General features: G+C 27.9%; 1 protein-coding gene across 2 annotated transcripts in view; it reads right to left on the bottom strand.

The window, feature by feature from the left end:
- Window positions 1-1,921: 1,921 nt before the first annotated feature.
- The window catches only part of LOC107439624 (SUN domain-containing ossification factor), a 57,094-nt gene continuing 34,741 nt past the window's right edge, over window positions 1,922-24,274 (bottom strand). Inside the window, exons 2-17 of one of the 2 annotated variants that reach the window (XM_087161313.1) lie at window positions 22,270-22,384; window positions 21,130-21,204; window positions 20,370-20,440; window positions 19,904-20,014; window positions 19,389-19,678; window positions 18,201-18,427; window positions 17,086-17,259; window positions 14,838-14,985; window positions 14,562-14,675; window positions 13,561-13,621; window positions 10,336-11,458; window positions 9,251-9,355; window positions 6,888-7,119; window positions 3,990-4,021; window positions 3,780-3,832; window positions 1,922-2,739 (exon numbers count right to left, since the gene is read on the bottom strand). In XM_087161313.1, coding sequence (XP_087017439.1) covers window positions 3,821-3,832; window positions 3,990-4,021; window positions 6,888-7,119; window positions 9,251-9,355; window positions 10,336-11,458; window positions 13,561-13,621; window positions 14,562-14,675; window positions 14,838-14,985; window positions 17,086-17,259; window positions 18,201-18,427; window positions 19,389-19,678; window positions 19,904-20,014; window positions 20,370-20,440; window positions 21,130-21,204; window positions 22,270-22,384 — 2,890 coding nt within the window. In that variant the 3' untranslated portion in view covers window positions 1,922-2,739; window positions 3,780-3,820. The remainder of the gene's footprint in view (window positions 2,740-3,779; window positions 3,833-3,989; window positions 4,022-6,887; window positions 7,120-9,250; window positions 9,356-10,335; window positions 11,459-13,560; window positions 13,622-14,561; window positions 14,676-14,837; window positions 14,986-17,085; window positions 17,260-18,200; window positions 18,428-19,388; window positions 19,679-19,903; window positions 20,015-20,369; window positions 20,441-21,129; window positions 21,205-22,269; window positions 22,385-24,274) is intronic. The other variant, XM_087161308.1, reaches the window with a different exon arrangement.

The following is a 24,274-nucleotide window of genomic DNA, read 5'->3' as shown; positions in this document are numbered from 1 at the left end:
TAAATAACAGTTAAAAATCGCAAATCTAACACAAATTAACTTTAAAATACAAAATACAGTTGTGTCAACGAAATTGACTATTATGCTTTGCGTAACCAAATAATGCGTCACTATACTTCGTTTCACCTCAAGATTTCACTACAGGGAAATATAGGAAATATAATACTACGCTTTTGAAAAGTAGTTCTTCGTTATTTTGGAATTAATTACAGTTTAAAAGTGCCTATAAATACAAATAAATGATGCATAATAAGAAAAGTTTAAAAGTTTATCTTTGAACTTGTATTACAAATTTTATCATGTTTAAATGTACTTAATTTATAAATACCTTCTCAGGAAAGCGAATGTACAAAGAAGATGCTTTAGTTTGGCAACCAAGGGACGAAAGAATGAAAAAATTAGCGCGTTGGCTATGCTTTTGCTTTGGCAAGACCAACTGTTTCGAGTCTCCTTGCCTTCGCTTAGGCGTCATATTATATCCTGTGCAGTTTTTCTTTCGCTTTCACTTGCATAGCTTAATTGTTCTTTTGTTTTGTATTAGTTATTATATGTTAATATTTTTGCTAGTTATTTGTTAGCTTGCTTTTTATGGTTATTAATTGCTTTCTTTGCATTAGTTGTTAAATTTTTTATAAATAATTGTTCATTTTTTGTTTTTTGGGAATTTAAATTCAATTGTTAATATGCTTCATAGTAAACTTTGTGATTGGTGGAGTGCCCAAAATATTGTGTCGCGTGCCATCAATGGCACGCGTGCCATTGGTTCGCCATCCCTGACCTAGTATATGCTCAAACCCTAGCTCGTTAACAAATATTTCACATATTTGTTAACTAGCTAGTATTAAGTATATTTCTCCATTGTTTACAAATTGGGGCTTCACTTAAATTAGAAATTTTTAATGTGAACACTTATTGTATAAACACATAATCCAATGGGCATGCAACCTTGGTTTTGATTTGCACAGAATTCAATGAGACAATCATTTTGATATGGTGCAATGGGTCCCAAACATATATCATTCTTGGTTAAACATCATTTTTAGCAACCAAACAAAGGATTGACCATGCTAAAACTCCACAGTCTAATTTAACACATGAAAATAGGGCATTTTTAACCCATTTTAGGGGAAGCATAGAAATTTTATAAAATGTGATATTATACTTATTAAGACACAAAAAAAATATATTTTGCAGGAAAAATAAATAAATGGTGTACATATGCACCATTGAATCAAAACAATGGACAAACCATTTAGAGGATTAGTAGGATTTTTTTTTATGACACTTGTTTTATTTTATTTACAGAACTTAAATCTTTAATCCACCATAAAAACATAAAATTATAATAGTGGTGTCTTCAGAACCCTTAAAAATAACAGAAAAAAAATTTTTTTTTTTAATATTTATTGAAACTGGTCGAACTACCTTTGGTCGAACATGTTTTTCATTTTAGGTAAGAAAAGTACGATGCTTATAAATTAAAACTATTCCTAACTTAACACAGCTTGATCAACTGCTGCCCTTGGATATATCAATACTTAAAATGTACACATAAAATAGCATGAAGTGTCTAAAGCTCCACAAATGGCATAGGGCTTTTATTACCTTACATTATTCTATGTGCACCCTTTCTGAACAAATCATAAAATGATTCATTCGCTATGGCGTGAGAATTGTAACTCTTATAAATTTGTATTGTTAAAAAGAACTTACCCTTCTGTCCTTGCACAGGTATCACACTATGTTTTGTTTCACAACTTATTGTGCATCAATTTCTATTCTATTTTGTAGAAATCTCACATAGACAATCCGTAAGAGAATATATTTTAGAAATTTATATCAAATACTGAAAATGTTTTATATCATTGCATTAACAGTTTAAAGTGTTCAATAGATTTTTGACTTAAAAGAAATCCAACACTTCAGTTATTAAATTCTTTTATTTCCAGCATCATTTCAGAATAAGTCCCATATTTACAAACTCACTTTAAAAGATCAATAAATGCAAACACTTTAAAAAGACATTTAAAGACTAGTAATAAATAAAACTTCACATGTTCAGTTATTAAATTAAAAAAAATTTTTTAAAATATTTATATTATTTGATTCAATTCGTTTCAAACCATAGTAACTTATCATCTTGGTCCCAAAAATAAATATATATCAAAATATTTAGTTTCATTTAAAAAAAAAAAAAAAAAAGACAATATTTTCCATTCTATGTATATATTAAAAAAAAAAATTTCTTTTAACGCAAAATTATCATTTAACAAAATTGCTAATGGAAATAGCATAAATGAAATGAAAAAAAAAACCAACCATCATCACCATTAAATACAACATTGCAACTAAACTCACAGACTAGATAGAATCCCTTTTTTGAAATTTCAGAAATTTTTTAAAGCTGAATCTTTCTTTTGCTTTAAAAGATTTACTCTCAGTTTGTGACTCTCTGGGTCTGATTACAGAACCATTGGTGAGATTTTGAAAGGGAGCACCATTCAGTCTCCTTTCTTTATCTGGAGCTTTTGCTGCAGTACAAGTATTGTCATTACAGTTCTCACATTTGCTACTAGATTCATGTGATAAAAGATTTGGTTTATCACTGGCTTGTATATAAGTATCAGATCGGGAAGTGGGCCTCAGGATAGAATGACTAGTAGAAGTTGAATTGTTACTTGTTGGATTTGAGTTGCTTCTTAGGATGGCTTTACTACGTTTCCTATTTTTCTTTTTAGCCTAAAAAAAAAATTTTTTTTATGAGAATTATTATTAAATGTAAGGAAATAGAAAGAAATTTATATAGTTTTGTTTAAATAATAAAGCTCTTTTTTACAACAGAAATTGCTTTTCTGAGAAAATATTAGTTAGAATTAATTTATTTTAAGTTTTCGGGACGCAAAAATAAGCTAACTATGCCAAACTTAAATTATGTTTTTGGAGTCAGGGCAACAAAATCAAAGGGTAATTTGTTTATAACCTCGTCCGATCCCCCCCCCCCCCAAAAAAAAGCCAGGAACATAGTCGGAAACAAACAGTATTACAAATCAGAACAGTTTTGTAACCTTTAACATAAAATGGAAATTAATTTATATTATTAATTATTATTATTTAAAATTAATTTCCATTGGAATAGAATTTATTAAAAATATAAATTAATTTATTTTTCAAACTGGAAATTAATTTATTTTTCGAACTATATTCCTCAAAACTGGGGGAAATAAGGTATTAAGCCACCCTTTATTTTTAATATTTCTTTTACCAGAAAACAAGAAATCCAAAGGAAAAGAAAATCCATTGATAAAACATTAACAGAAAATCTGTAAGAGTTAGCAGCCCGAAAATTCAGTAAAGTTTATATATATATATATATATATATATATATATAACGACAGAAACATTCCTAAAATTTTAATACAAATTAATATTTTTCCCAACAAAAAAAAATAATATTTCAAATAATGAAAAAAAAATCTGATTTTTGTAGCTAACCTTTATTACCTATAACCTAATTAAGAACAATAAGCTATTAACCAATCTTTAACAGACCTGACCTGGTCACATATAATCTACAGCAAAAACATCACTTCCAGACATTTCTTTACCCATAAACCAGACCTAAAGTATTTTAAACGGACCTGGTCTGAGTAGAATAAGCAGTGCTCAAAAACTTTTAATTTCTTTTTTGTAAAAGGAGCACTTTTAGGTAATTTTCTAAAAGAGAGTGCCACATTTTATCAATTAAATATACACACATTAAATATAGAAAAGAATCTTACTTTTAGTATAGGATCAATTAATACTGGCAAAGGTTCAACAATCAATAATTCCCCTATAATAAAAAAAACATGATTAATTCATTGGGAATTATATAATTTGATGATTAATAATTATTTTGGAACTCAATGACATATTTTGCACACCTTTATTTCTAGAAATTATAGAACAAACTTATAAATAAAAAACTGAAGGAAACTAAAATTCCTTACCCGAATAAATAGGGCTCCATATTTTTGATCAACTTTCAAAATGACAGCATGAAATAATTAAAGCCAATATGACTGATTTGAATGAATGGTTTATTCATAACTGATTTTATAAGAACAAACTACTAAATTATAAATTTAGTGTTAAAAAAAGCCTTAATTACACTCCTTTGTTAATCAGGTGTCTGAAAGAGAGCCATCAGTTTGAAAAATTAATTGAAAATCGGGAGATAGTTAAGTATGGTTTGCTGCTTCAGAAACCAGAAAATTTATTCACGTCTAATTTAAAAAATTAGGTACTAAGTTTATTAACAGATTGGCAGTACAGAGCAATGTTTTTGAAATAACCCCATATTGCAGCAACATTAAGGTCAAAATTATATATATATATTATTTAAATATTTAATTTAAAATGGTCAGACAGGCAGTAGAAACATTATTTTTTCTTGTCAGAAACACCATCTACAATGAATCTTGCTATTAATTTTGAATTTTGGTGAAAAATGACCTGGTTTCCTAAGCAAAACATAGTATATTGGACCCTTGTATACCTTTTATTTTTCTTTCTTTTTTAAAAAATCCTTGGTCATTTTTAGAACACTTTGTGTTCACAAAATGTTTTGATTGCAAACTCATTTTAGTTTTAATAATTTTATTTATCTCTGATGTAAGCTCAAATTGATGGACCCTAGTACTAATTAAACTAATTTTTTTACACGCTATGTATATATAAAATGCATTATATCCAACATCTCAAGGCACATCACAAAAATTTTACAAACACTTAATATTCGAGTTTTCTGGTAACTACAGCATTATTCAGAACTATTTTGAAACTTTTTACTTTATGTAATTTGCTTTACAAGAACAATTGAAATCACTTTACTACAAAAATCTATATCATTAGCACTATTCTGGAAAGAGAAAAATGGTTCATTTACAAAAACAATTTATAAAATAAAACATTGATGAGCACTTGCATGTATAATAACTTGCACTCCAATAACTCATTAGAATTTTAATTAAAAGCTTTTTCTATTACCGTATATTCCGGCGTATAACGCGCACCCGTAATTTCCAATAACTTTTTTTAAATTTTAAGATATACTCTTCGTATAACGCGCACGAAAATTTGGATTGTACATGTGCAATATCTCGTCTAGTATCTACAGAAAACCAGAAAGCCTTTTAGTGTGGGACATGTTTTGGTCCCACCTTACAGATAATACAAAAAAAATTTTGAAAGTATGTAACACCGATATGGCAGTTATTCCGGGCGGATTGACACCATTAGTTCAGCCATTGGACGTCTGCTTAAGCAAACCATTTAAAGCCAATTTAAAAAAACAGTGGAACACTTGGATGTTGGAGGGCGAGAAAACCTTTACGAAAGGAGGACATATGCGTCATGCAAGTTTGGAAACAGTGTGCGAATGGATATTAAAAGTATGGGATGAAATTAAGCCTGAGATGGTTAGAAAATCATTCAAAAAATGCAACATTTCAAATAATCTGGACGGATCAGAAGATGACTGTTTATTTATGGATGAGGGTAACACAGATGATGAAGACGAAACAGATTGTAACGACGTGCCTGAAGAAATAACGGAAGACGAACATAATGAACTATTTACGTAATAACGAAAATCAATAAAGTATATAGGTAAAGGTATGTCATTTCTTTAAAATAAAAGTATTTTTATATATTTAAATTTTGTTAATCTATAATTTTTTATATTCGGCGTATACCGCGCACCCGAAAATTCCAATGTTACTTTTTGTATTAAAAGTGCGCGTTATACGCCGGAATATACGGTAATCAAATTTAAACACAGACCCTCTGATGACTCGATCTAAGTCTTTTAAATTTAAAACCTCTATTTTGCTTGTAAATAGAAATGTTAGATGCAAATAATTTTGCATTCAAAAGAACATTCAATACCTAGCCGAAGTAAAATATGTACTACAATACCTACTTGTACCATAGTGGTGAAACGTAAATAAAGCATGCACATCAAAATAATTTTTGTCTTCAGAATAGAGCCAAGTGACTCGAGAGTAAATCAAGGGAACCATTTAAAGCTTAATTTACGAATTTATTTTACCTTTTATTTCAATAGAAGAGAATCGATTTGGGAATTTTTGAAGTCAAAAATCGTAAAATATGGTGGTTTATTGTTCTGCATTTAGTTGTACAGAAAAATTTGTTAAAAGAGGACATTTTGTAAAGTTAACTTATCACTCTTTGGAATTACAATTGTTTTATTTATCATATGAACTTTTAGAAAATTGTTCTTTTCTGTAAAACATTATGTTAATATACAGATTAGTCCATTTTATTCACTCTAAAATCCAAATTTATGCTTTTAAAATTATCATACAAATAAATATAAATGAATACAAATTAACTATAAAGTAATGAATAGATAGAAATATTCAATACATAATTTTTTTTTTTTTAGAGCTAGTTTATTTATGTTGTATATTTTTACTCTATATAATGCTTTTAAAAGAAAAAAATTCTTCAATTTTTTTTTTTTTTAGCAGATTGCTTTAAATTAATAAAGAAATAAAAACTTTAAATTCTTCAAAATTTTAAAAATCTTTATTAATCTTAATAGTGAAGATATTGGGGCATAGTGAATAAGAATTAATTTCAACATATTTATTATAGAGAATATTAATGTAGTAATACCTAATACTTAACTTACAAAAAAAATTTAAAAAAAAAAAAACTGTTTCATCAAAAGACAATTTTCAGATTTTAATGAAATTTCTCTCTTATGCCACATTTTTCTGAATTAGGAATTGAAAAATTTTAATTATGTTTCTACTTCTTCTGGAACTCAAATAACTGGCTGAAGATAGTCTCAAAGAGAAAGTCGTACTGCTTGTAAATACCTGCATTTAATGCCTCCTCACTTGCAGATCGCTTCTTCACTTTTCTTGCAACAGGAGGCGAGCATGAATCTACCGAGCTTCTCCTCTTGGAGACGCGAGTAGCCACAACTGTTTCTTTTGCAGGTAAAGGTATCTGACCAGCAGATGAAGAGATGCGACGAACGCAGAGGGACATGATTGTAATCATGATAATGGCTTCTATTACCATCAATCCAACGTGAGTTTCAATCATCTGTCAAAAAAAAGAGATAAACATTATTTAAACCCATCTTTCCCCCATATAAAAAGAAATACCCAAATCAAATCTTAATTAGATTTTCTCTATAGAATTGAATTGAATTGAATGTATGGTTTAGTGGCACAAAGTCCAAAAGAGGACATGCTGCGCCAAACAATACGGCAAAACAGTTCAATAGAGAAAGTACAGGCACCACTTTATTTGTCATACCATTATAACTGATAAAATTGTGTAAGTTTGTAAATGGAATAAGTTTGTATATAGAATCAGATAAAAGGTATGAATAAAATCACATTAAAGGGTAGGAATGAAATCAGATAAAAGTTATGAATACGATATAAAATACACGAAATAAGTAAAATAAGTTGTTCTCTAAAGTGAATGAGATTGCAGATGCATTAAAACATTTATATACAGTTAAAAATACCAACAGCACGTAAATACGCGAAAATGTTAGGATGATGAATATCATCTTAACAAATCCTGCATGCATAAAATAGAACTCCTAAAAAACGTTAAACGAAGTTGGTTAAAACATGGACATATTAATAAAATGTGATGAATCGAGAGAAAAACGTTACAGGTACTGCATAGATGAGGAGGCTCTCCAAAGAGTAAGTGAAGGTGCGTTAACCGGGTATGACCAATTCGAAGACGTGTAAGCTTTACATCAGCACTACACAAGGACAGTACTGGCAAATGTCCCAAATCGGTTTTAATGCTGTGCAATTTATTAAAAACTTTGAGATCCCACTGCTGTTAACACAATGATGTCACAAATTTCCGAATATGCAGTTTTACATCAGAGAAAGGTATGGACAATGTTAAAGCAGATGTGGCAGATCGTGCAGCTGAGTCGGCTAGGTCATTCCCTGGAATACCAACATGACTCGGTACCCAGCAAAATAAAATCTCAAAGCCATTCTTCTGAAGAGTGGTTAACAAATGAATAATGAAGCATAAAATTGGATGAGTAACACGGTGAAACTTTTCTAATTGGCTCAAAACGCTCATACTATCGGAATATATACAATACAGAATTTTTCTATAATAATATAAAACAGTATACATCTTTGCTAATGAGACAATGAAAAAAAATTTGATAAATATGACAACCAAAGCTGACGTCTTCAGGGGGTACCAGCTCCGGAAGCCATAAAAGCAAAACCTTTTCTATTGAAAGAGCAAGACAAAAGTCTAAAATTGCCCTCTCTGTACCCCAAAGGTTCTGCCAAAGTCAAGGAAAAGAATAGAATACATAATATACAATATATAATACAGAAGAATACAATATAAAATACAGAAGAATAAAAACAAGACAAAGACATAAGTCTATCTACTTGAAAGTTATCTAGTTTCATTTTTCAGCACTTCACCTTCAAACAGAGAGAGCAGAGGAATTGAAATGTTCGACTCCTATTACAATTTATGCTCTTATATAATTTTCCCTGAATTCAGGAAGGTATTATTTTAACTAAATGTAATTTTCATATTATATACCCATGTTTTTTTATGTGCAATTAAGGTTTCGCATTTAAAATTTAATTTTACATTAAAACATTAACTACTTTGAAAGAAATTTACTGCTTAAGTTAATGAATTTAATAAATAAAATAAATTTTTTAATAAGTATATAATTGAAATATTTGTCATAATACTCATTCGAAAGACATTTTTGTTCACATAGTTGTAAAACTTTGTCTAAATTTTCAAAAGACAACAGATTTTTTAGTCAGCAAGCAATAGCAGATTAACTTACTTCAACTGCAAAATTTATATTAAGATGATATTGTTTGTGAGTAGTTTTCTCTAAGTGGATATAGAAATTGGCTTTTAAACTTTTATTTTGTCTTATCTAAAAAAAAAAAATTTTAAAAAATGCACTTTTTAGATTAAAGTAAAGGTTTTGTTCAGGGATATCTTGATTTTTCTTTGTATTCAGAAGCTGATTTTTCTGTATCCGTCAAAAAGTACCATAAGATGTGTTTTTTACTATTATGGCACACTTTAATATAATCATATTTTTTTTATAAAAAAATTTTTAAAAAAAAACAGGATTCAACTTTTCAAGAATGAAAATTAATAACATGCTTGCATAAGAATAACAACAACAAAAAATAAATACCTGTCGAAATACTGTAGAACGTTCTTGCACTAACATATCAACAGTTTGCGAAAGATTGGCAACTTGAAGTTGTAAATTATTAAGAATATCTTGCTGTTTCAAATCCTATAAATATAAATAAATTAACTCTTTTTTTTTTCTTCTGCTAGTACATTTGAAAAATTTCCCAATTATGAATCAGATGCAATGCTAAGTACTAGTGATTTTTGAGCTTTATACAAATAAAAATACATTTTGAACTCAAATGTTAATGTTAAATTTAACCCATTTCAACATAAAATGTAACTCCACATAAAATTGACTTCCTAAATTTTACATATAAAAAGTAGTTAACAAATAAGAAAAAAGTAATAAAAAAAAATATTTAAAAACACATATTTAAAAATTTTTAATGTTTGACTTAGGCTTAAATTTAGAAAAGATCATTCACACATTTTACTTGTATATTGCCTATTTTTAAAACTATATCCTACTTTAAAATGAAGTATGAAATTTGTTTCTTTTAAAAGTTACAGAAATCAAAATATTACCTTTCTATGTTAATAATGCAAAGGACATAACATAAATAAAAATAAAATTTTAAAAATGTCTTTATTATTATTTTGTTACTTATCATAAGCACAAAGACAAACTTCTCTCTTTATATTATTTTAAAGTGATTTTAAAAAAAAATCATGGAATATAGATAACATTATGAAACTTAACACAGGCAAAGTTTTTTATAAAATAAGACCCTAAGATTACTATTTCAGATGATATTTTCACACCTAGAACTAAAGCTTATGACAATATGCCAATTTCAAATGTAGTACTTTGTGTTTATAATCTTAAAGTTAATCAAATTTTTGTTTTTTGCATTATTTAAGAGAAAACGAAGTAAAAAATGAATTTTCTCATAATGAAAAAGCTTGATATTAAATTTTAAAAAAAGCCAAAATAAGCAATAGTAATAACCCCTATTTTATTTTTTACTACTAATTACAATTTCTACAACTTAATTCCTGATTCAAGGCTTGAGAAAATTTATAAAAAACTTAATATCTCTAATGGTCAAATAATATAATTTTTTCCCTTTCTACACTTACCCTTTCGGCAGCTTTTCTTGCAGTGTCATTTAAGGTTCCGATGGTACGATTGAAGGCTCGCTGCATTTCCTCCATTTGTCGTCTATAACGCTGACTTAATTCCTGTAAGTACTGACTACTGAGAGACATGTTGATTTCCAATGCCTTGATGCGATTACTCATCCGCATGAATACTGATTCTTTCTGGCCGACGGAGGAAATACCAACTGGTTCTACTTTTCCCTGAAATTCAGTGCGCACATCCATGGGTCTTTCAACAGTGGGTTTCAACTCTACTGGAATTTCAGTGACAGATAGAGGTTCTGTCACATCTTCACTGGCTGTCAACGTATCGGGCATACCAGCAATCTGCTCAACTTCAGATTCCGATAAATCATCTGACAGAATAGAAGATTCTATATTGCTTGGTAAAATTTTGGAAGCTTCTATAACAGTTTGATCTTCTGGAATGGTAGTTTCGGTTGAAGTAATTTGAGATGGTTGGCTTGACGAAGTCTCTGTGGTGTCATGCAAAGGGTAAACCGTCCCGCTCAACTCAGGGGTACCAGAAAATCCTTCAGATTCATTAAATGAAGTTATGGAGACAATATGGGGTGTGCCTTCTAAGTCTATTTTATCACTACCTATTGATAAGTTAGCAATTATGTTTAGAGAAGAATAAGAGTTATTTGAAGAAGAGTTATTAGTAACATTTATTGGACCTAAAGGAACAGTATCATTTGAGATCAGTTTTTTCCAAGGCAACTCGTTTTCTATTGCAACCCTCATAACTTGGGGAGGCGGACTTTTTGTAGGAAAAATACTGGAATCAATATTTGGCAATGGTACTTTATTTCTGTGAGATGAGGACTCTTGTGCAATAACTACAGGGTGCTCTTTGAACCAATCACAGAGTGCTTGAAATACTACTGGCCCTAAAGCGGCTTGAAAGAATCGGCAATGCGGTTGAGCTGAAGAATAATAACGGATGCGAGATGAGCACTGATCACAGCGATGCAATCGGCGAAATAATGAGTGGTGCATAGAGCTTGAAATAATGGGAAATTGGTGTGGGGATAGTATAGTATCACTATCAGTTTTTATGGGAACTGGTTCACACTTATTTTGAGATTGGTCAGCAACACTATGAAAAAAAAAACTGTATCAATAACTAGCAAAACAGTGATGTTAAACATATACATTCCCGTTAATGACCGAAATAAAAATAATGCCAACTTTCACCAGTGAATGTCAACAATCACAGTCGCTTTTGTCCGAAATATTAGTTTTGTCTGATTTTATATTAATTTTTTTATATTATGATATTTTTTCAATATTTTAATATCTGCTGAAGATAGATTAGGAGGAACATCAGTGTTCAGAGTATCGGTTAAATACATACTAGGCAGTGGAACTTGACCTTAAAAAAAACATTGATGGAGGGCATACCTAACAAATGTAAACCCAGCAGTTTAATTATCTAGATCTGGTATATATTTCGGACATTTACCAAGCCAACTATTTTATTGTCAACATTCACCAGTGGAAATCAACTACCACCAATTTCAGTCATTTACAGTAACATATACATACAGTTACAGCAGCCCCAGTCAGATAAATTTTAAATACAGTATAGAACCCGTTATCCGGAAATCAGAAAACCGGAAAACCAAAAAACTGAAACGAAATTCAATATATATTCTCGCCATTTTTAAAAAAAAAAAAAAATTTCCTCATAAGATTTTACGATTTTTCTTTCTTTTTTTAAAGATGTTTACCTTACCATCATTTTGGAAATAATCATTAGTGTATTACTTCATCGTTCTTTCTTATTTTTAAGATTATTTCCAAAGATTTTATTTTTTAGTTGGGTTTAACAATAAAAAAAAATGCTTTTTGTAGCGATCTAGAAAAGCGGAAAAATCAGTTATCCGGAATAGCGATGGTCCCGACCGTTCCGGACAATCGGCTCCCTACCTTATTATGAACTAAACGGGTGCACATGAAGAGATCAGTAAAAAAACATGTTAGTGACATTTTGAAAGTTTCGTTAGAGGTATTTTAGATTTATAGATTTAAGATCAATTGTAGAGAAAAAACATGAAGTTCTGGTCAGCTATAAGCATAAACCATGAATAATAACTCAGCTTTATAAATTTAAGTACATATTATGGTTGGCTGCAATTACAAAACATAGGATGTTCAATTGAGTCTTTTAAAGCAATTTTTGTAGAGAAATGATATTTTATAAACAGCTTTCTAATGCTTCTATATATCCTAGAATTGTAACTTTTATTATTTTAACTTTTTTTAAAAGTTATTAAAATATCAACACATTCCTCACAAAGCATGTAATGAATGTACAATATTCTTCAAATAGAACTTATTTACTGCTTACAAAGATACTTCTAATAAATAGGAATTTCACAATTATTTAGTTCACACATTGGAAAGCTTTATCACAGTAATAAAATTAATAGTCAAGTTATCAAGATCTTGAGTATAGAAAGGTAGCAGTTTTTAGTCTACTACAGAAATAATTATTTTGCACTCATATTATTTGGGTAATAAGGGTTTCAAGGTTATATCAAAAATTGGATAGGAGTTAAAATATTAATTTTTTTCAGTAAATAGAATTATCAAGAGTTGAACACATTTCAGTGTTTAAAACAATGCTAAAACTCATAGTTGGGGTGAAATCTTTGTTAAATGCAACTAAAAAATATAAATTATTTTATAATTGTAATAAAAGGCATTTACACATTTTAATGGGATTGCTCCTGATTTATGGTCTTAAGAAGATATATTCAAATGAGAAAAAAAAATTTATCGTTACAACTACATTAAGAAACTAATAAAACAAACTTAATAAGCTAAATATAAGCTAAAATACAAAAAAATAGGCTAAAGAATAACAAAATTAATGTGCTAAAGAAAGATTTAACACATTAAAAAAAAATTTAAAATAATTCAAGTTTGGTGACCGCAGCATATGAAGCTGCAAGATTAAAAAAACAGTATACAATTTAGAGATTTAAATTATTTAAAAAGATCATTAAAACTAGAATTCAAACTATTAAAAACATTTGTATTCAAGCTATTTAGATATCATTCACACAATTTAATCAATATTTTGTAATTAATTAGATAAAAAAGAATTCTTAGTAAATATTTACAGCAACAAAAAAAAATTTCTTTAGAAAAAATTTGCAATATTTAAATTCTATTACATTTGTTGATACTTACGAGCACAGCTGAGCTTCAGAAACATTTTGCTGATCTTTAACAGTCTCATTTCCTTTCATTTCTGAAAAATATTTCAATGTGCAGATGAATACTGGAGTATAACATTCAATAAATTAAAATTTCATAAATACTGAATTATAATCAGTCTCATATCTAAATTTAGATAATTAACTTGAAATTCATTTTTGAAAAATATTTTAAACATGCTTGCATTTACAAAAGGAAAAAATACAGCCTAAACTAAGTAAAATTAATGATTCCATCAATAGAAACAAGAAATAAGGATATCATTCATGACAATGGAGGTAGCATCTTTATTTTATTGGATAACTTAACAATTCCTGAAAACAGGCCAACATTAGTCGTGAAAGAGATAATCCTAATTCATACTATAAGTCAAAAATAATTTAAAACAGTCACACACAAAACAAATTATTTTATTTTCAGCCAGTTTTCAACTAATGTAAACTTAAGCCTCAGTATAACCCTCAATAAAATATGTTTTCAATGAGCTTACAAATTCTAACTGCTGAAAATAATTTTTTAAACAAAATGTATCACTAAATACGTAGAATTATTTATTTGTATTTATTTGGTTTCATCTCACGACACTGCTAACTTAGCAGCGTCGTGAGACGAAACCCACTCCGCAATGGGATCCCTTATCTGCAGAGTCCCACACAAAAAAACTCTTCAGCTTCATACAAAGAACTTTAAATTCCACACTTTTTTTAAAAAAGATTTTACATTAAGATAGAAAATTTTACACTTTGTTTTTTCAGCAATCGACTTATAACATCAGACATACCAGAAATTTGCTATTTCATAATCAAATGTAGGATGCCAACTTATACACCGGGATATACAGTACATATACCTCAGTTTTGATAATTAAATAATAGTCTACCTCCTCCATAATCAATACCACTACTGATTAAAAAAATTTTAATATAATATTTATAATAATTTTTCAGAAATCAGTAATGTATTAAAAAATATACCATCTGAAGCTTGATGTTGTCCTAAAGCTTGGGCTGCTTTCTTGACAATATTCATAACAGCATCTGTAGCGCTACCAAGTAAATTAGTTGGTTTTTGATCTTCAATTACAATATCTATAAAACAAAAGCAAGTACATTAGAAATTAAACAGACTTAAAACTTTAATTTATTTACCAAATCAATTTTCAGAATGAAAAATAAATAGGTCACTAATGATACAGGTAAAAATTTTCTCTTATAAATTAGTTTACGGAATACATTAAGTTAATCTTTTACCTAATCTGTCTAAATCATCTTCAGTAGCATCAACATGATTGGACAAAGTCTCCATTTCCTCATATTCGTCCACCATGGATGTACCAAATATACGAACGACGCTTAGGGGACAGTAATGTTCAGTCCCGTAATAACTTAGTAGTTCAATCTGAAATATTCAAAGGAAAGTTTAATACAGTATTATTTGAAATAAATTTTGAAAATAAGGGAGTAAACAATGATTTCTGATTTCATCACACAATTAATATAATTTTAAAAAAAAGAGATTCACAAAAAATTATATGATGTTGATTTGTGTTTTTATTTATGTCAGCTTTAGACATTATTAAACTAGAAATGTAAATTTAGATACAGTGGAACCATATTTTAAATAAAAAGTTGAGAATTTAAAAATTCAAATTTAAAAATCACTTAATAACCCAAGTTAAGAGCAAAATAGAAACTTATTTTTGCTTTCTTAAATACATTTTATAAAAAGACTTGAAGAAACAAGTGAATAGGCATTGTTATACACTTAAATTAAGTATAGTTTGTTTATTAAAAATCAATATTTAAATTGCAATTATTTTTAATTTGGCCCCCTGCATTGAAATCTACATTGTTTATCCATATTGATGTGAAAGCAAGGGTGTGCATTCATTTATTCACATTTAATAAAAAAGCCTCTTCTTTTGCAGTTGTTCTATCAAATTGTGCATTCTCTTCAACCATGTTGTTTAGATAAATCATCAAATGCATTCAAGTAACAAGTTATAAACAAAGTTTTTAGATACTGGATGAAAAATAGTAATGCTATCAAGGAAAGGACTAAAATAAATTTAGCAAGTATATTTGTTTTTTGTTCTTCCTTAAGAGTAAGTAAATAGGAATTAGTTTCTCTAATAAATATGAAAGTGTTTCTTTAGAAATATCAGAAACTTTGTCAAACATAACTGAATTGATGAGTTATAACTTAGCATTAAGTTTAAAAAACAAAAATTTTTCTGCAATAAAAAAAATTTTTATAAATACATTTTATTAGCTAACTTAAAGCAAGAATTTTCAAAGAGTGACTAAATTGTTACACTCTGTCAGTGTGTGATATTAAAAATTTTACACCAACAAAAAATATTATTTTTAAGAAAAAGTTCTCAAAAAAGTACAAAGTTTGAAGATGTATTCTACAGAAACCAAATTTACACCAAAAACATAGTATGCAAGCATAGTAACAGAAAAATAAAATAAACTAACACCAGTTGTCCTTTGGAATTTTACAAAGTGCTTCATTAAATTAACAGAAAAAATACCTTACTTATAAAACATCTACTTTATTAAACTAATTTTAATAAATAAATATTTTAGAAAAAAAACTTTACATAATATCACTAATTGTGTGAAAAATGTTCGAGTTTATATTGTACTTTTAACATGTTTACGACTAAGTTAGAATGCAAAAATTCAGAAAAATAACTTTTTTGAATTTCATAGCATAACTAATAGAATATATAAGTAAATGATTGATAAAAAAAATTTTAATGAAAAGGAAATGTACAATATGTCATCATTGTGTTTTACTAAATAGAAAATTTTTATTGCTATGTGGGTAGTTCAATTAAATTGTAATATATATTTATTATTATATATATAACATATTTTTTCTTTTACATGTTACAAATATTTGATGGCTTGTTTTATATTATTGGAAAATTGCTTAATTAACAAACATGGTATCACTAGATTAACACACAAACAGATATTTTACCACATTAAACTAGTAGTATATACAAATAAATTAATTATTAATGGAAAATAAAAAACAATTAAAAAACTTAATAATCAAAATAAAATTATAAATTAATTTTAGCAAATATACAGGATGCTTCAAAATTACATTTTTCGATTTTGAAATGCAGAAATGCATTTAAAAATAAGATGACTAATTCGGTTGCACATGTATCTAGTACGATACAAAACAAAAATTTTATAATTTTTATTTTATTACTCACACATAAAATATAGAAACAACAGTGATTTTAAGAACTGTCAAAGCTAATGATTTAAGTTAAGTAAAAGCACAAGGCACCTCAAGCGCAAGGCATCAAATTGGCAAACCTTAAGGTAGACATCACACTATCTTAATTATATTATGAGTTATGGTACTTTGAAGTAACAAAGATAAAATTAAATTCTCTGGCATACATATGTATAAAATGACAAATAAGATTATTACAAATAAATTGATATCATGGTTATTATAAGATGAAGTTACTTTAATGAATTTGCCAAATCCTTCTTGTTTCAACTCAAAACTCTGAAGAATTCTTTGCTCAGCAGCAGTAAAAGTTCCAAGGGGCACCCAATCACGGGTGGGAAAGTTATCACTGGAATAAACTGTGAAGTCTTTGGGGCAAGACGAAAACAATTCAAAGTTTGCTAATTCAATCTATAAATAAGAAAGTAACCAATTAAAAACAATAATTGAAATACATTTAAAACATTAAAATCAATTTGAACAGGCTTTTCAACAAAACAAAACAAAATCCCCGACTTATCCAGATATTTCAATGTAAATCCAGATCATGTTTTATGTATACCGATAACATTTTTCATCATTTTTTAATTGTAATGTCAAATATTAGATTTTGTGAGCAAAAAATATCCTTGAATGAGGATTAACCATCATAAAGTTTCAGTAAAATGGGGAATTTTCATAACAAATAATTGTAATAGATGTTAGAATTATTTTAATTGTATTTCAATAAATAATTAATGCAACTGACAATTCTAAGACTGGTTATTTTTTAGGTATAATGTAAGAATTCTCCAGGTTTTTTGAAAAAAAAATGCAACTTTTCCCAAATTTTCCCTGCTTTTTAGAGTCAAAATAAAATTTCTTGACGATTTCAGGTTTTCCCTATTTTCCCTGACCCATGGGAGCTTTGTTTGAAAGCATACATACAATGTTATGTAATTTTTTTTATTGTGTTCATAAAATTTATTGGAAGTAAAAGTGCATTAGTCAATGAAAATTATGAAAACAATAACGTAAGGCAAATGAAAAATCAGTAATTGCCTAAATAGCATAAAGTAAATTTAAATACTTCCTAAGTTAACACATTTATGAAGTTTAACTTTGAATATTACAGAATACATTTTTAATATTAAAATTACCAAAATTTGTCTCTTAAAAACAAAAATTTAAAGCCGAAATTCCTATTCTTAGAGGAATTTTTCTTAGTCTTGATAAAAAATAAGACCTTATTTTGGGTAAAAATAAAGAAGTCTCACTTAAGTATAAAGAGAACTGAAACCTACATTACAAAAAATGGCTTATGGACTTAAGCTTTTGAAAATTAAAAAAAGTTTTTTGGCAATATTATTCACCTGATTGGCTTGAACTGTTTCACATAGTTCGATGACAAACCAAATTTTAGCTTTACAAGGATTAAGCATGTACTCATCAACCAACTCATTCAAAATTCTGCTAGTTCCCTCTGCTTCAGTGTTGGAGGCTACAATTTTGGCACCACATTCATAAGAGGAATAATTACGTCTACGTTTTTGACTAGAAATCTTCTTCCCAGGGGGAGAGGGAGACGGTGGCTTCTGACCTACAGAGAAATGTATAAAAAAAACTTTAGAAATAATTCAATAGAATTTTGTTATTGTAAAAGAATTTCACTACTTGAGATTTTGGTTTCAAAAAAAAAAAAACTCTCAAACCAAGACAAGATTATTCAAAGGCATTTTTTAAACATGTAACATTAGTCAAATTTAGCCTTTTTAACATTTTAAACATTAAAAGCATTTTAAAGATTTTTAAACATTAGTCAAATTTAGAGGAGCATAGAGCTTCTTTCTGGAAAATGCATAAATTATTTGTCAAGATAGTTTTGAATTATCTTTTACAAAAACAGTAGTGTTTAAAATAATTAGATATACCGTAAAGAAATTTTATTTTATAAATAATTAAGAATCATTGTATGTGTACTCATACTTATTTAATTATTATTTTCTAAATCTTTGAAATAATTTCCCGCCTCAGAAGTTACGCATTATTAACTTCTGTAATTCTTACCATTGGTGTGAATATTACCATCGCTAACTATAAATAAAAAGCTCACATGCTGGTTTTGTTGTTACTATGACGAACATTGAGCGAGTAGGCACAGGTTAAAATATAGTCTCAGTCACGGATATTTCTCTTCCAGTCCTTTATTTTGCTGTTGTGTGAACTGTAACTGTAACCCATCTGTTTGTGGTCCTTTGGTGGCAGACATGACATCCACACCACTTTATTTCTATGGTCCTGTGGTAGCAGAAAGGATATTAGCCAAGCAACTCGAATTTTTTGATCCTTACCTAAATATTGAAAACCTTGGAGACCTGTTAAAGGACTGAAGGTGCTCAGTGGGTTAATCAAAATGAATTGCATACTGGCATTCTTGGCACCAAGAAGTAGAGTTTGTCATTGAATGATAAAAAAAAACTTTAAAAAAAACACATTAACATTTATTTATATATAAACAAATTATAAAAAATAATAATAACAAATAAAATTGAGTAACGTACCTCCTTTCTCTTGTTCTGCGAGCATCATTTTCTTCCATTCATCAAAAGAGGGCATTCCATCGTAGTGAGGATGGTGATGTTGTAAATTATCATCCATAACAGTTTTAACGGGCTTAACATTTACCGGGGAAGCAGGCCTAGGTAGGATTTTTGGCTCAATAGAATCTGTTTTAGGAATAGATTTTTCTACTTCAGGTTGCCCAATTATTTTTTCTGGTTCTTCAGTTGCAGGAGGTAAAACACTGTCGGAATGTTTTGTAGACTTTTCAAGGTGTTGAGTATTTGTGATACTGAAATAAATTTTTACATTTAAAAATATGGAAATTCAAGAGAATATGCAAAACCCTGAACTGAGAATTCAATATGCACTTTTAGTAGCAGCTATATTTAGTATGCGATTTGTTAATTCACTTAATAAAATTTTATGTCATTTTAATTGTTATTATATTATTGTTATTATGTTATTTTCAAAACAGTTTTAAATAATTATATGAATTGATAAAAATTCAACTTACTGGTCAGACGATGAATCCACAGTTAGAGAAGGACTTTCTTGCCTTAATAGTGATTCATCTTTTTTACTAATTTCCTCATGCCTACTACTGTCTAAATTTGTTATAATTTCTCTGAAAAGGAGAACAAAATTTCAGTTTGTAAATTTTTTTTTTTTTTTTTAACATTAAATGCTTCTTATACAATGTTGATGCAGAACCATTAATACAATTCCAGTTTGTTTTTAACTTACATACAAGTCTTAAATATTATATAAATTTTTAAGCAATAAAACATACTCTCAATTTATACGCAAAACAACTGTGCTTACATACAAAAATATACAATTTCATTTTCAACAGCATTAGTTTTAAAACATTTGACTATTTAGTATTAAAACTTTCTTTGCATTTATATAATTAGAGTAATTTTTTTTTATAGATTATTTAAAAAAATTTTTTAACTTCAAGTAAAAAAATAGCTACTTACTCTGGATGATTTTCTTTTGAAAGACTTTTAGGAGATTCTAACTTGTTTACATCATTATTATTCACAATATTCTAAAAAAGAAAAACATACATCAAATGTTGCAAGTCTTGAAACTAATGAGGCGCAATAATAAATAAGTTCATCTAAAAAAATAAAATAACTAAAAGGACTAGCTAGACTAGATCTACTTTTACGGTTTAAAATCATGAGGTGACATACCAAATTAGCAACTTAGGCCAAATAATGAATATTCAGCCAAATATCCATTACTTGGAACTGAATTTTTGGAATTTATCAGAATTATTCATTATATTAGCAATTACATTTTTGATTAAAATAATAATGTTAAATTCTGCTCAAGATTCCCTTTCTACACTATATTACCTATACTATATTCCCTTTCTATACCATATATTTTTATTTCCCATATCAATAAATTATAAAGAATATAGAACAGATTATTTAAAACTTGGTCATTTTTACTTACATTTTAAGCCTCAAATATTAAATGTTTCAAAACATTCATTTTAAATATTTCAATTTAAAAAACCTCATAGTTTAACTTTCTGAGTAGAACAAATTTGAAAATTAATTTTACAATAAGTACTTAAAATAAATAAATAAATGTAAAAGATAGGACTAAATCGAATTTGTATAATGGCTAAAGTAAAAGTCATTTGCAATATGTAAAATATAAATGCCTTTAATGGATTACATACAATTCTGAACATTATCTTTAAAAAAATTAATTGCTATTTACCTTGGTATCTACTTTATTTACATATTCTACATTTGGCCTTTGAACATTTACTACTGATTGCTGCTGATGTATTTCCTGAAAAATAAATTTTAATCCAATATAAATATAATCTTGCTTTATAAGAAAATCTTTTTTTAAAAAAATAATAAATCAATAAAACTATTAAATTATTGAATTCAGCAATATTATAAAAATGACTATTTTTCAAAAAATTCAAATAAAAACAAGAATAATTAACATTAATCCTCTGAGCATTAAGGCTGTTTTTCAAAGGCTCTGTCGTGATATGAAATGATGCTTTTTTTGAGAATAATATGCTACTTTTATAACTGCTGTGAGTTTACAACTGCTACTTCTGCCTATTAGGTCAAGTTTAGCCTTTCTAAAGTCAGTGCTGTCTACACTTATTTTGAAAATGGTGCAAAACGTCAATATGGAGAAAAAGCACAGTTTTGTGAAAATGAAAAGTGTTTGTAGTCTAATTTTTTAATATTTAAAAACCTATTCCAATGTTGCATCACCTGGGCTTATAAAAGTTTCCAAAAACTAAGAATATGGCAATGATTTTGATAATTTTCATCTAGGTAGAGAAAGTCGCCAAATTGGGATTTTTAAAAAAGTTTAATACCTTTTTAAGTTTAATAATTTTTTGTCTGTTCTAAAGCCCAGATAATTCTTTATGGAAAGATCATATAAATAGTTTAAAGTCATCGCATTGCTTCAAGTGCCCTTAAAATGTGGCTTTTATATTTTCCTTGGCGACTGAGTATTGAAAAACAGTTGTTAAAGTTGGATTTTTCTGAACTTTAAGCAGAAGAGTTCTCTGCATGTAAAAAAGGAATGAGAAATTTTTCCTACGTTATTCAAAGGGGATAAGGGCATAGCAAAAATTTTAGTACAATATTATCCAAGGGTTCAACATTTGAAATGTTAAAAAATAAAGATGAATATAGATGATGCAGTAGTATGATTTTTAAAGACAAGAGGGCAGACATTTATTGTATAATTGTTTTTTTATGGCGAAGATAATATAGGGAAAAAAATCACAATATTTTTCAATGTTGCAAAATATAAAATAATAAAATATTAAAAATAATTTATTATGATATCATTTAGCAATGAAAGAATTTAGATACTTACTTCTTCTTGCAAGGAGGGTACATCATCAGTTCTAATAATAACATTGGGCATGTCTTTGTTGGCTTGCACACTTTGGCTATCAACTTCATTTTTAATATCACAGAAATTTGGTAGCCTATAAGGAAAAATAATTGTAATTGAATTCATTGCTTCAAAAAGCTAAGAAGCCACATTTTATATTTAAAAAAAAATTAACATATTTACAGGGAGCACATCAAAACATTTTTTAAATTTGTCTAAGTTTACAAATGCAAAGATGAAGCAAAATTTTCCATCCATAATGAGAAACAATACATATAACTAAACAACAGAAAATATCAAAAACATTGCGTAGAATTAAACTTTAACTTTAAAAAATTTAAGGGCAACACCTGAGATTCAGTGTGTAGTGGAAAAGATACAAGAAAGAACATCTCCACTAGTTTTTTTTCTCCTTTTTTTTTTTTTTAAGTAAACTTATTAATCAATTTTGCCCTTTTTAATTAAAATTTCTTAATTTTTGTAAATATATTTTGAAAGTTTCAACGAAGTAAAATTGAATACAGAATATATATCATGTTCATGTTCAAGTTCAGGTGCAAATTACGATCTGCGGATGGATGGTTAGTGCATGAATGTGCCCCGGTAAAATGGAATGTGACGTATGTATGTTGTCTCTGGATCATCCTCTGGGATGATTCCCTGACCGACGCCAATAGCACATTGGGCAGCTCTAGTGCGAAGTAAATGAAAAGTACCAATGTAAATATATTTTGTAATAACTGTTTTTATTTATATAGCATTAAATAATGTTATGAATTACAAATAAATCGAAGGAACTTAACACTTAAGTGGTTATAATTCAAAGAATTTTAAACCAAATACAGATAGATACAGCTAGTTTCTGTAACATTTTAGCATGTTATATTTAACAAAAATAAATAATTGTACATAAAATTTTGATGTTTTTAGCGTTCTTCTTCTGAAAAATTTCTTACTATGACACTGCACAGATTGTTTAAAAAAGGGAATGTTTTTCTAATGAGAAAAGATGAAAAAGGGTCATAAAAAGATAAAGCTAAATTTATTTTGATATTTTTTTTCATCAGAACGGATCTCCTAGTTCCCCCATAAGTAATTCAACACATTTTGATGTCTGTTTTGCTTTTTCCTCGTTTAAGTCATTTACGTCTCCTAATGTGTGTACTTTATAAACTTAATTTAGACAAGGATTTTCATCTTTAACAATATATTACGGCCAGCAAATAACAGCAAATCCAATTAAAATAGAAATTTTGTGATGAAACTAAAAGTGTGTGTCTACTAATTAGTAAAAAGGATCTAACTTATACACTTTCGGTTAGAATTACTTAAAAACTTAACAGATTATTACTGTATATTATTGATGTAATTTCCATAGCATAGGAAACAAAGTGACTGAATAATTAATGAAAAATATAAAAATGAAATTCAGACACTACGAAAATAATTTTTTTAAAAATTATTACTTTCCGAGGGAACTACTTTGCTTTAAAATGTTTAGCATATTAAACCTAATTTTTTTTTTCTTCTTATTTATGATTTTAGATGAAAATGTTTGAGCTAAGAAGGTTTTAGATGAAAATGGTGCCAAAGAGAGTAAATGTTTAAGGCTCAAATGAAGAGGGGGAAAGAAGAAAAACTTATATCATAATTTCAATTTTTAATAACACATGGATTATTTACACCAAGAGAAAAAGAGATTTAAAATGTAGATATGGTTTTAAATTTGGTTGTTTCTAAAACACATGTCGCAATGAAAATTATAGTTTGCACTAACATTATAAAAAAGAAAACAAAAGAACTAAATTCAGATTTTATTGAATATTATACGATAAAAGTGAGAAAAATAAATATAAACTTTACAAAAAATGACCAAAAACAAGAATATATATATTTACCATGCATTATATGTTCAAATGTAAACTCTATAAATAGTGTTTAAATAACACTAGAAATAGTGCTAAGTTTAGCCGTGGGAATATTT

This window comes from Parasteatoda tepidariorum, chromosome 1, assembly GCF_982258835.1.
Source record: "Parasteatoda tepidariorum strain Cologne lab strain chromosome 1, Ptep-v5.0, whole genome shotgun sequence".
NCBI lineage: Eukaryota > Metazoa > Arthropoda > Arachnida > Araneae > Theridiidae > Parasteatoda > Parasteatoda tepidariorum.
Note: the sequence above shows the minus strand (reverse complement) of the source record. Positions and strands in the feature narration are given on the sequence as shown.